Source organism: Chroicocephalus ridibundus, chromosome 8 (assembly GCF_963924245.1).
Source record: "Chroicocephalus ridibundus chromosome 8, bChrRid1.1, whole genome shotgun sequence".
Taxonomy (NCBI): domain Eukaryota; kingdom Metazoa; phylum Chordata; class Aves; order Charadriiformes; family Laridae; genus Chroicocephalus; species Chroicocephalus ridibundus.
In genome coordinates this window covers 2,005,320-2,018,574 of record NC_086291.1, presented here as the reverse complement: position 1 = coordinate 2,018,574, position 13,255 = coordinate 2,005,320, and the positions used below count along the sequence as shown (strand labels likewise).

Genomic DNA, 13,255 nt, shown 5'->3' with positions numbered 1-13,255 from the left:
GAGGGGGAGCGAGGCGTCTCACGGTAACCATGGCAGCGCGCCCCAAGACGCGGCGCAGCGATTGGCTGGCAAGGACGGCGCCGCCGATAGGCCCCCGCCCGCCTGAGGAGGGACCCCCGCGCCTCACCGCGGGGCCGCGGCCTCCCCGTCCCCGGGCCCCTCTCCGCGCCCGGCGGGGTCCGGCCGCCCAGCGCCCGCCTCGCCCTGCAGCTACCCCGGGGCGCCCGCCCCCTGCCCAGCCCGGGGCTCCTCCCCTGCCCTCAGGGCCGCGGCAGCCCCCGCTCCCCCTTTGTCACCGAAGCACAAAGGTCCTGAGCGGCCCGGGGAGGCGGCAGCTCCCTCCGCCCCGCCGTAAAACTCGGGCCCCGGTGGCGGGGATCGGGGCAGGTCTGGGCCCTTTTTTTTTTTTTTTTTTTTTTTTTTGTGGTGGTGGGGGAATTTTAGGGTTTTGGGTTTGTTTTTTTTCAGTCAGCGAAGTTGCATGCGTGGGTGCTTTCCTTCCAGCATCGCCCCAGGGGGAGCGTTGCCGAGGGTGTAGAACGCGTTTCGTTGGGAAAAAGGGTCGCAAATGAGCTCTGAGAGGGGGGCGAGCGGCCTCCCTGCCCGGCCCGGGCCAGAGGGAGGGGGCAGGCGGGCTGTCCCCCGGTGTTTAACGGGCTGTATGTATATCCTCACTTTTAAGAGCAATTATAACGGCAGAGGTGCGGATGAGGAGCTCTCCCCTTCGCCGTGCAGGGCTGTGCCTGCCCCTCCGCCACCCTTAGGGCAGCGCTGAGGCTGGGCGTGTGACACAGCCCGGGAAGGTTTTAGGGAAAAAGAGGCAGAATTAGGACTGGGCGTCTGTTTTGTGGGATGTTTTTTTTTCCTTCCTTTACCTAGCGTTGTTGGTGTTCTCCCACCCAGAGTGTCACGCACGGCAGGAGCGGGCCCAGAGCTGGTCCCTGAGGACCCCGCTGTGTGCTTCGCCGTCGCCGAGACAGCTTCCCCGCGTGAGTACGACTGCCGGGCCGGGAGTCAGGGGGGAGGCCGCGGCGCCGGGGTCGACGGGCGGCCGCTGCCGGGGCCGTCAGGGGCCGGGGTGGGCGGGGGAGCGGAGCCGAGCCCGGCGCCTCAGCGCTGACAGGGCGGGGCCTGTGCTCGGAGTGACGGGCCGGGGGCGTGGCCCAGCGTTGAGTGACAGGCCGGGGGCGTGGCCCAGCGTTGAGTGACAGCCGGGGGCAGGGCCCAGTGTTGAGTGATGGGAGGGGTCCCTGCCCTGAGTTAGAGGCAGGGGGCGGAGCCTGTGCCCCGAATGACAGAACGGTGGCGGGGCCCGCGGTTGAGTGACAGGCTGGGGGCGGAGCCTGTGCTCTGAGTGATAGGCGGGGGGTGGAGCTTGTGTGCTGAGTGACAGGCAGGGGGCGGAGCCTAATGTTGAGTGACAGGTGGGGTCCTCATCCTGAGTGACAGGCAGGGGGCAGAGCCTGCGTCCTGAGTGATGGCCAGGGGCAGGGCCTAGCGTTGAGTAACAGGCGGAGCCTGTGCCGGGAGTGGTGGGTGGAGGGGGTGGAGCCTGCACCCTGAGTGACAGGTGGGTCCTGCGCCCTGAGTGATGGCAGGGGGGCGGGGCCTGAGCCCTGAGTGGTGGGCTGGGGGCGGGGCTCTCTCCCTGAGTGACGGGCGGTGGACGGGGCTCTCTCCCTGAGTGACGGGCGGGGAGGCGGGGCTTGCACCCTGAGTGACAGGCAGGGGGCGCGCCCAGCAGGCTTCCCGCTCGCCGCGAGGAGCCGTGCGCGCTGACGTCGTGCGCGGCGTGACCCCTCCCCTCCGCCCGCCCGCCCGCCCCCTCCCGCCGCTCCCCGGCCGCCGCCGCCGCGCAGACCGTGACCCGCCGGCGCCGCTCCCTCCGCCGCGGCGGCGATGTGAGCACTCCCCGGCCCGCCCTCCCTCCCCGCCCCGCCGCCGGCCCGCCCGCCCGCGCAGCGAACATGGCGGAGGTGAGAGCGCGGCGGCGGGGCGGGGGCCTGCCCCGGGAACTTGTTGCGCGGGGCCGCGGCCGGGCGGAGCGTCCCGCAAGTTACTTGTGGGGCCCAGGGGAGGCCGCGCCCCGCCACCCCAGCGACCCCCCCCGTCCCCGTCCCGCTCCCTTGCGGGCCCTGCTGCCCCGGGACGGGGGAGCCTCGCCCCGGGGGGCCGGGCCCGCCTCGGCGGCGGCGGGGCGCGGGCGGGCCGGGGAGGTGGAAGCGGCGCCTCCCGCCCCTTGGGGAGGTGGTCGGCGGCGGGCAGGGGTCGGTGCCTCTTCCGGGGAGCCAGGGCTCTACCGGTAGCAGCCCTCGGGGGGGATTCTGGAGAGGAGTCGCCGGGGAGCGGGGCCCGGGCCCGCCGTGGGACGGGGTTCGGCTGGGGGGGGGGGGGGAAGGTGGGGGGGCTTCGCTTGCCGTGGCTTGGCGCGGTGTGATTCCTTCGCGGGGGGACAGGGATGCGCCTCTTACCAGTTCCTACCGTCTGTCCCAGCGTGGAAGGACCGTTTCTCCCGGGCTTTGATCGGAGCACCGTTGCTGGAGGATAAAACATATATTTATTTTCTTTAAATGTCTTTTTGTAGTCGTTAAGACAAAGGGGAGATGCCTTTATAGACAGAAGGGCAGCCTTTCCAGCCTCTTGGGAGGGAGAGCTTTCTCCCGAAAGAGTTGCAGGAAATGGGGAAAGGCTGGTTGAGCTCTTCCCTTCTGTGGGAGGCAGCGGGAGATAGGCGTTGGGTTATGGAGGTGTGGGTTTGTCCATCCCCACAGGACCTGGGGGAGCAGCTCTTTCGCTTCTTAGGAGGCAAGTTAGGACAGATGAATAGATATTTCGTGAAGTTTTCTTCAAATTATCCTAAGATTCCAATCTTAAGGTAATTTGCTGCTTCAACAGTGTTGACAAATGAATTGGAAATGCTTATTTGAAAGGTATGCTATTAAAAAAAAATTATCTCCGATGTGGAACAGGCGTTTCGTACAGCCAGACTTTGGGGGGGTGGTGGTTGGAGTTATCTGGTTTAGACCATTTTACAGATGAGATTTGTTCCCTCTTCCCTTGAAATTCCTGAATATGTGTGAATTGTTACTTAAATTTAATTTTATCTTTGCTTCCCAAATGAAAACTGTAACGAAGCATTCTTCCTGTAATTGCTACAAAATGCACTAATTTAATCTTAGAAGTTAAAAGAATCTGCGTGTCTGGTTTTTTTCCTGTATGTTGAGGGGCAGAGAATCACAGGTCTGATCCCAGAGTAATTTCTTGGCTGAAAAAATGTGGCTCCTGTCATCTGTAAAGTTGGAGGAACATACTGGGGCACAAGCTGATCTGAGGCATCACAGTATTCAGGATCTCTGTCCCAAGTTTCTCCAATTACTTACAACTTTGGTTAATTAAACACAGCATTATTGTGAAATATTCACACTAGCTCTCTTCTGGTGGGAGCTGAAGTTCGCCATATTGCTAAAGAGCCACAGGCAGTACAGCGAATTACTTCCTATTCTGTATTGTCACGTACTTATATTGACGTTACAGCAGTGATAGCATTGAGAGTTGTAGGGGATTCGTGCTGCAGAGAGCAATAAAAAGTCAATGGGGTATGGAGGTCAGGCAGGCTTTGTTTTTCCCTCTATGGACGTTGTTCCAATGAGTAAGGCTTCTATTACCTATTGGTCTCTCTTTTACTGAGAAAGGAAGAGGGTTTTTTTTCCCCTCAGCATTTTGCTTTTTTTGAAGAAAAGCTAAGATGAATTCTTTGTCCTATTTTGGCTTCTTTATTTCAGGTTAAGGGGCAGGAGCAGCATAAAGGGGCCGTGAAAGCTTTGATCCACCTGTGGGATGAGTTCAGTGGCAGAGGGGAGGCAGCAGCAATGTCAGCTTGGCTGACGTTCGCTCGTAGCCGTTGAATTGGGCAGACGATTGTTTGCATGGCTGCACCGCGTTCTGGATCAGAAAACAACCAGAATTTAAAAAAAAATAGTATTTGCTTTCAGCGATTTTAAGCTAGGAGCGATGTCCTGAATATAGTTCCTAGCACAATTTAGGGAATATGTAGGGGATAGGATGGGAAGTCGTCTTAGCACAGCATCACCACCGAAGCTCTGGTATGTGCCTAGAGGAACTGAAGCCGACTGCCACTACGTGGTGGTGTGCAGGGTATGCTGGAGGAGGGCTGTGTTAGGAAAGTAACGTGCCGCATAATACTGTGTTGAGAGAGAGCAAGGGAAGGCCAATAATTGAGGCAGCCTTAGGACCTGCCTGTCGTGGCAGACGAGGGGCCTGGGACCAGCCTGGGTTTGAAAATGGGGGTGGGAAGTAGGGCTGCCCCTTCCTCTCTTCCCTGTCCCTCCCCGGTGGAAAATCTTGTGCTGACTCTTAGGAAGGAATGCGCAGGAACTCATCCTTCAGTCAGCAAAGCTCCTAAAATGTTGCGTTCTAGAGAATCAGCCAGGCTTTAACACTAGGGATATAAACCTCAAAAAATAAAGAATATAAATATGAAACGTTTTGAATTTGACAGGAAAGCGCTTCAGGCAGGAGCTCTGAGCTTTAGTAAGTAAGTGAGTCCAGAAAGTGAAACTAAATTAACAAAAAATGCTGTTTCACTTTTGTAGAAGCTTACCAGTTTGAATAGGGAACAGACACACACAAAAAAAAAAGTAATTTTGAATATATATTAAACTGGTTTTAGATTTGGGATTAATAACCTGTGTTAGGTTTTCATTTTACTTTGAAGCATGCTCACGTGATTGCTTTGAGTCCTTATATTCTGACACGTTAGAAGATTGTTCTAGTCATAAATTGGAAAGAAAACATCTCTAACTGAAGATGAGCTCAAGCTTTGTGAATATTACCATATCATGCCTTAAGCTGCTTATTTAGTCTTTGTGGTGGAATGAATGCTGATCTGTAGATATTTTTTCCAAATAGGAGTATTTTAATGCTTATTGAGAAGAAAAGATTTTTGACTGAAAAGCTTGATTGGTAGTTGAAAGAGAATGGCTTTTGTTTATTCAGCCATTATAATGTTTGAATAAAATGTACGTGAGAATGAGATCTTCTGATTCCAAAAACTTGAAGAGCTGGGGTCAGACTTTTGTGTTGAAGAGACAGGTACCTAAATACCTCCTGTAATTCCCAAAAGTGCCGAGTCCCTGCTCTGTTACTCTATTTTGTTCCGTGATAGGATGCACTGGTCAGGTTGCTGCAGGCACTTGCCAGGATACTGAATGGGCAAAACTAATGGGAAAATGATGAGCATTTGTGGTAGTGGTTTTTTTGGGTTTGTTTGTTTGTTTTTTTTTTTTTTTTTTTTTAACTAACTCTCTGAAGAATAAGAGAAGTACCAGGGCTGCTGCGTGGGAAGGAGAGTGGTCATGTCTGGTCAGAGGTGGGGTAGGAGAGGTAGGGACGTAGTATCCCTGATTCTGATTAGCATAGCTTGGTTTAAATTTGAAGCTGATTTTAATTATGGGCTGAGGGGGAATGGACAGCAGCTGAGGCGGTCTAACAGCTCACCGAAAGGGGAGATCCTGCTCCTTCTGCTGCTTTTGCCTAGATGCCCCCTGAACTCCCACCGTGGGTTGCTTCAGCTCGCCATCTCAGAAAGAAGTGAAAAGCTCCCTGCTGGGTAACCAGTTGTATCAGCTCATGGAAAGATCCAGCAGAGACTAGAGCCGGTGTGAGGGATGGCGTGGGGCAGCAGAACCAGTCGTGGGGATTAGCAGGAGGATGTTGTTTTCCTCCTTCCAACGATGTCAAGCCATGAGATTGACTCAGCTTCTCCTCAGCCAGTCGCTTTGCTGTGTGCAGCTCCCACTGTTCACTCTTGCTGAGAAACACGGTCCTGTTCTTCCCAACTCTTGAGCAGGCAGTTGACCGCCTTTATTCCAGCGCCTGTGGGGTTAAAAATTTGAATTGGTGTCCTAGGGTGTCAGGCAAGTAGGGAAAGAAGCAGGAGCACTTCTCTTCTGGTGTCAGTGGAGGTTTACACTGACTCAGCCTGATTTCTTTGAGTGCTCTTTAATGATGTTTGGATTTCTGAAAGTTTAATTGCTTTTGACCAGAAAATCAGTTTATTAACATTGTGTGCCAGTGCTTCATTGAGTCATCTTTAAACTCATAATGCCTGGTAAACTTCTCCTTTTTTTTGAATGTTACATTTCTTTCAGTTGAAGAGTTTCAAACTTTGTGAATGTAACCAAATTCTAGTCTCCATTTGCAGCTTAAAACAACTTCGGGACATAACGTTTAAGAAATACATGATCTAATAACCATTCCTAATACCCTTTTTTTACATTCTTAATCTTTGTATTTTTATTAAGCTATGCTATTACTTTAAAACAATATGCGTAAATGTGTAATAGCCTCCCCTGTAGGAAGCAGTAGTAAAGTTAACACCATCACTAATGTGGTTGCAAATTGAGACGTTTTAACAGTCAGGGAGGACAGAGCTTTTGAGTAACGCTTGGATACAAAATAAGGTCAAAATAGATTAAATCAGGGTTTCCTGCTGACTGATGTAAATCATGATTAAAATTGGTGATTCACATCAGTCCATCCTGTTGAGCCCAATTCTTTTTTTTTTCCTCATTTGATCTTAGCTTTAACTAATTGTTGTCTTTTTCTTTTTCTTTTCATTTTGGAGCAGTTTTTATAGAATACTTTGCAGAGGTATCTATGAACCTAATGTAGGTCTGGGAATTCAGTTTTCTCACTTCCTTGGTGAGAGTATAAACTCCAAAGTGGTCGGTTATAGTCATGGATTCTATTTCCTCGGTTGTTCTGACAAGCTATTGAAGGGAAAACAATGGCATTTAGCATTCTGCATTTCTAATCTTGGAAAAGAGATTGGGTTTTTTTCTGTCACAATAGAAGAGTTTTGTGGACTCTTTTTGTGTGTGATAGAATATTGATGTTTATGGACTTACTGCTTGGGACTTAGAGTTCTTTCTAATACAGTGGAGGGATTTTAGGTGGACAGTGGACTTGTTGAGAAGTTCAGTTTCTTTTTGAGCTCTTTTCTGGCCAGAAGCCCCAGTCTGTATTAAGATTTCACTGCTAATCCATTCATGTCACAAATTGTGCATAAGAATGTTTTCCTGTGGTGCTTGGCATATGACTGTATCTGGTTTCATCTGAAATCCTAGGGCAGGACATGATCACTCTGTAGACTTCAGTTTTTCTTAGCAAGAAATTTCAGGATATTACAAGAAGTTGAGACTGAAGCTGTACTTTGCAATGGAAATGAACAATAAATAGGTGGAAAATGTGCGGGTGAAAGTGTATGCTTGAGATAAGACAGAGATGGTGTTCTGGTCGTGCTTCGTAATACTCCTTGAAAATGGAAGTTCTCTCGGTGAAGCTGTAATGAGTGTAATGTCGTGTTAACCAAGGCGTTCCCCTTGGGCTGCAGCTTCCTCTGTCTAGCAGCCTTCCTCGCTTACCCATAGCGCATCAGCGCTCGTCTGGTTTTTCTGATGACTCAGTCCTGCAGGTAACTCGCTGCACAGCGGTTCTTCAGCAGGGGTGACCACCCTGGGCTACAACTGGTGGTTCCTGGTTCCAGCCATCTCCTCTGCTTGAAGGAGAATGAGAGTCAGTTCTGCTTTATTGTAAATACATTGAATTAGTGGGTGATTTCAGCAGCAGCATGGCCATGAGCCATTGGACAGAAGCTCCCTCAAGTGTGCTATCTCTTCTTTTGACTTGGAGCCCTCAAAAATGTAGCTACATCTGCTCTTTGGTGCTTCTCGCAGAGGTCTGTGCTCACCTTGGGTATGAGCATTCAGGCTGGGGAGGTAGTTAGTCCCTCTGGTTCAGAGATCTACGGGGTGATGAGAATCCTCCCTGACAGTCTCAGCGTCATTGTCGTCTATCCTGCCGTGTTGTCCCTCCGGACTTCCACGGTGCTGTTTCCTCTTGCTGGAGGCTACTCCTTCTACAGCAAGCGTGGCGGAAAGGAAAGCGTGGCAGTCACTCTTGGGAAGCCTGTAAGTTTGTCCAGATTGGCGTTGGGTGCACCTTCGCTTTGTTGCTCCTGCTGTGGGATGATAACCTCTGGCAGAGGCGTGGAGCAGATAGCAGGCTGGAGAACAGGAAATCTCCCCAGGGAGAGTTCTCACCCGATATCCTTCAGCCTTCTGCGCTCCCCCGAAAACACTGCCTTTTTTTTTTTTTTTTTAAAGTAGCATCTGCTACTTTTGTTAAAGGTGCAGTTGAAATACCTTTCTGTTTCAGAATTTTCACTAGCATATACAATATTGAAGACGTCCCCGGGTTGATTCAGTGACTTCACTGGCAAAACTGACTTTAAAGGGCTACTTAGAAAGGCAGCAGTTTGCTTTCCCTCAGCTGAGCCACTGCAGATTTAGGGGGTGATGTTGCAAATCAAATGTCTGAAAGATCCACAGTAACAATATCCCCTGTGAAATACTGTGTATCATCCGCTTCCCCTTTCCAGTCTTTTCCTGGTGAAGGGATTTAGGTATATGGATACAGGACTGAGTCAGCTGCATTAAAGCCCAAGCCCTGGTTCTTGCCAGTTAAGTGCTCTGAAGTCAATCAGGCAGTTTCTCCAGAAAACTGAGGCTGAATTTTTTAAATTCTTTTTCTTTTTTTTTTTTTTAAATTTTATTATGTAGTAATAAACTGAACCAAACATTACCCAACATTATTCTCAGAAGAAGCAGGCAGGGAGAGGGAAGTGAACAAATAAGTAGTTTTTCAGAGCTACCTGCAAAATCTCAAACCTCAGGATTATGAGATAATTTGGGGTGGAAGGAACCTCAGGAGGTCTCTGTTCCAACCCTCTGCTCACAGCGGGGTCTGCTCTGAGGTCTGACCAACTTGCTCAGGGCTGTCTCCAGTCTGGTCTTGAAAACCTCCAAGGAAAGAGGTTTTCAAGCCTGGGCAGCCTGGTCTAATGCTTGGCTGCCCCCATGGGGGAAAAAGTAATCTTTATAAACTCTTAAGTGAACCAAGTCTAGGAAGGGAATGGCCAAGTCAGGAGACCTTTGCTAAGGTGGTAGTTTCAAGGCTTAAATGTACACATTTGAGATCGGGGAGTTAAAACATTGCACTTGATCTTTGTGTTCTGGAAGTACAAGAATTTTCTCGTTTAAGAACCAAACTAAAAATCCATGTATATAAAGGCTTCCGTTACATGTGCAGAAAGGCTTGGATGTCATTTTAGTTTTGGCTCTGGAAGTGTTCACATGTAAAACTGTTCAATGAGGGGCCGCAGGTTTGGTTGGTTTTTTCTTGCTTTTATATGTTGCTGCTTTTTTCCCTAAGGTAAAAATGAGGCAAACCATTCTCTGACACTTAGGTTATTTTGATATACAACACAGGGAGAGAGGGACAGGCTGGAACTGTGAGCCTTCCACTGAAATACCTGTTTATGAAAGGGGACGCGTGCTCTCTTGAGTAAAGGATGTTCTTCGCCATTTTAACTAGTCGTTTTCTTCAGGCCATCATGTAGCTTGGCTCACTGGAGAGTTTCTTAAATGGCTGCCACAGTCACTTCTTAAGACTTCAACAGTTCAGGCATGGGTCTTGCTTGCTTTTTTTTTTTTATCTGACAAGCTCCTGCTCTCAATTTGAACTGCAAGGTTAGTGCCTAAACTGCGTGTATTCAAACACAGTTTTCAGGCAGTCTTTGAATGTTATTCCTGTAACTGTATAGCTGCATTTTGGGAATAAATGTGAGTTGTTATGAACAGAATGCGTATTACTAATTGCAGATCAGTAATTTACTTTTAATTAGTCTGCTTAGTGAAATGTAGCTTTAGAGATGTTGAAGCCACGTGTACTTGCGAGGTAATTACATGCGCCCGCTACCCACTGCTCATGCTTCATTCTTTTTGGTGTTATGTAGTAGGTAATGCTGCTGTATTTTAATATTTGCTTACCAGTTTAATATTAAAGTTTTCTGTGCCCCAAATGATGCTAAAGCGAGCCACTGCAATCCAGAAGTTAACTTTGGTATTTCCCTGTAGCAGAGTTTAAAAGACCTGAGCATCTACTTGATGAATTTGTCAGGCTTATTGCTATCAATATGGACAAAATTTAATTTTAGTTTTTAACTGTTTTATGTAACACTTAAAGAGCTATTAAAGATAACTGGGTAAATTTGAACAGGAGGTGTATTTGTCATTGTCTTGTAGAGGCTGCACATACTGCTAATTTTAAGGTGTTCTGTTATTAATCCATTATATTAAACAGCATGAAACACATTAGCAATTACAACAAGAGTTTTGTAGGTAGAAGTGGAACTGTGTAGTGTCCTGTCAGTTCTGTTCAGGTGTTCCTTTGCAGGCTGTAGGAGAAATGTAAAGAGAGAAAACTCAGTGCATCACTTCCACAGCTTTCACGTCTTGGAGTGTCCCATTGCAGTCCAAGCAGCTATGAAGCATTGGAATAAGACACGAAAATCTCCTGCCAGCCTGCAGAAATGGGCATTGCCTGGAAGCATACCTCTGCTTCTGAAGTAGTGTGTTCAAAAATAAGCTGTATAAAACTGATGTCTTCAGAACGCTGTTTGCATTAAATAAACGGGTTGTGATGCCAGTTCAGTTTGACTTTTACCATTTGACTTCCATCACAAATTACAGTAATACAGACATGGCAAAGTCCATTGAGTTTTTGTTGTCAGAGTAACACTGTATTTTTCTGTGTCTGATATATCTGCCACATTCATCACTTGACAGTCCAAAGGTGTCTGAAAGACTGTCCAGCTTCAGTTCCACTTATTCCCGTATCCACACGCTGGAGAATGTATTGGATGTGATCTTTTGGCGGCTCAGTTGTTGCTGCAAGTCTCACTAACCTTCTGGAAGCACCTACTCTGCATGGCTTTCCCGAGACTCCTAAAAATACACATGGAATAAAAACAGTGACAGATTCTTTTAGTGTCACCCAAGCCTGATGTTTTGTTGCTCAGTGTTTTTCCTTTTTCTCTTTACCATAAGGTTCGCATTCTTCATATTTCAGAACTGCTATTTTCTTCGGGTTGCTCAACTGGAGCATTAATGAATGTGTTCAACGTTGTATCCATATGTCAGCGCTCCCTTGGTCACTTGAGTTTTTCCTTGTTGTCCCTGAGTTAGGAGTTCCGGAATGATTTTTCATTGTTTTGAACCCGTTATCTTTTCTGACGGTGCTATGCATAGAACAATTTGAGTGCGTCAGCCCATATATTGTAAATATCCCATAGTTTTTCTCTACTGGGCCTTGGATGCCATCATCTTTTTATAGGTAGCAGCTCTTTGTTCCCATGAGTGCCCTTGAGGCAAAAAAGTGCTTTGTACTTCTCTGAATTGCCGCAGCAGAAAATGAAAAGCCACTGAAGAACAGGGGTATCCTTTTTCACAGGAATTGCTGTTATATTCACATACCATAGCTTAGGACTTAAGATCTGATGATACCAATGTAACCATATGATCTTTAACTACTGCCAGGAAATTTTCATAAGCTAATGCCCTCAGAGCCATCTGTTCTACCCTGGCCAGAGTCAGGATCACTTGAAGGCAAGGAAAAAGGACTGAATAATCAAGCGTTGCAGTAATTGTCTTGAAACAACTCTTTAATCATAGTATGTTTAGGTGTGAAGCTGACAGATACTGAAAGGGCTACTCCTGATCTCCTGCCACACACCCTTCCCCATGTGTCTACCTTCAGACTTGTGCTCTAGATAGTTTGCAGCGTGTCTGGCGATTGCAAAAGCCCAAGATGAAGTAGTTTGGCTCGCTGGTAGGGTGGGAAACTCGTGTTAGTTTTCTTTGAGGTTGGTTTGCGGAACCAGTGCGTGCTGCAGCTTCCTGATTGCGGGACCTGGCACAAGTGGCAGAAGCACAAGGAGTGGTGGGAAGAGGTCAGGCTACTACTTTTGGCAGCAGCTGGCCATTAATATAGATGAGATGTAACGTGACACTGCATCTAGCTGGAAATAGAAGGCAGAAAATGATTGACAGTGCATCAGTTAGACTAGAAGCGTATGAAATGCAGAAATGATAATCCACAAACTAGGACAGACTAGGTAGATATGGTAGGCAAAGCTAAGGAGAAAGGAAGAGAGACCCAGTGGCTGTTCTCCTAAAAGCTGCCTATGAAGTCTGTGGCAAAGAATGAACTAGGACCTCTCAAGGGCTGTATCCATTCTGTGAGGTAGCATGAAATGGACTTAATGTTTCTGGAGGTGATTGGATTTTGTAAATTTTTCTGGTTTAGTGTGGAAAGTCTTAAGTGAAGACAAGCAGTGTCCCCTGCGCCCCCCTCACCCACCATGCCAGTCCTTTCATTGATGGAGGCTCTCGGGCTGCTCAGGCATGATTTCCGTTTTGTAAATCTGTGCTGACAGCTCCCATCACCTCCTGGTCCTCCTTTGTGTTTGCTCCATCACCTGCCTGGGGCTGGGGGTAAGGCTATCCAGCCTGCAGTTCTCTGGATCCGTGTCCTTGAAGATGGGAATGATGCGTCTTTTCCATCCTGAAAACTTGTAAACGTTGACAGAAACTTCAAGTGGGGCTCAGACAACAGGCTCCAACATTTATACATAAATCACATAAAAATCTATGCACATATGCATAAAACCATGCAAAGTATTTATGAACCAGAAGGATGCTGCATGGCTTCGGGGCAGAAGTTAGAGCGAACCCTGTTCTCCTTGTTGGGGATTCCAGCATAGGAAACCTGCTCTTCCAAATGGAGATGGGGAGCTGGTTGTTCCCCTTGACACAAGGCTCATGGGCCAGGAGGCCTCCTACAGGTCTCTATGGCTGCTGGCAAATCCTTGCCACTGGCTGAAAGCAAAGCTGTGCTTTTGGGGTTGGGGTTTTTCACCCCCACCCCCCCCAGAGCTGCTTCTGTTACACCATGTGAGATTCTGTTTGCTCCAACTAATGCTATCCTTAATTCATGGTAAAGTGACTGGGACCTTTCCCTCAGAAGCCCTACCCTATCTGGTGGTGCAGTAAAGAAAGCAGAGTCTCAGCTATTTTTGCTTTTCCATGAGTACTCTCATGCTTTTAGCCACAGTTATTTTTCCAGACACAAGCATAATCATCCCGTCTTCTCACTGAGCATCCTCATTTTTTCAGCTTTGGGGGCACCGCTCCCTGATGCTCCTGTTATCCCTACTTTATGTGCTCTTTTTTCTCCCTTCCTTTCTTTCTGGATTGAGGCCTTTCCCCAGAACTTTCCTTCCTGGCCTGGACTTGGGCAAAGCAGGTGAATCGGCAAGGAGAGGCTCCACCTG

At 48.5% G+C, this 13,255-nt stretch overlaps 1 protein-coding gene across 2 annotated transcripts in view; it reads left to right on the top strand.

The window, feature by feature from the left end:
* The first annotated feature begins 96 nt into the window (after positions 1 to 96).
* The window catches only part of MIER1 (MIER1 transcriptional regulator), a 40,007-nt gene continuing 26,848 nt past the window's right edge, over positions 97 to 13,255 (top strand). The window contains exons 1-2 of one of the 2 annotated variants that reach the window (XM_063345192.1): positions 97 to 387; positions 904 to 989. Coding sequence is in view for 1 of the 2 variants with exons in the window: in XM_063345193.1 (XP_063201263.1) it covers positions 1,968 to 1,976 (9 nt within the window). In the remaining variant the exon portion in view is untranslated. Of the gene's footprint in view, positions 388 to 903; positions 990 to 1,932; positions 1,977 to 13,255 lie in introns of those variants that run through there. The other variant, XM_063345193.1, reaches the window with a different exon arrangement.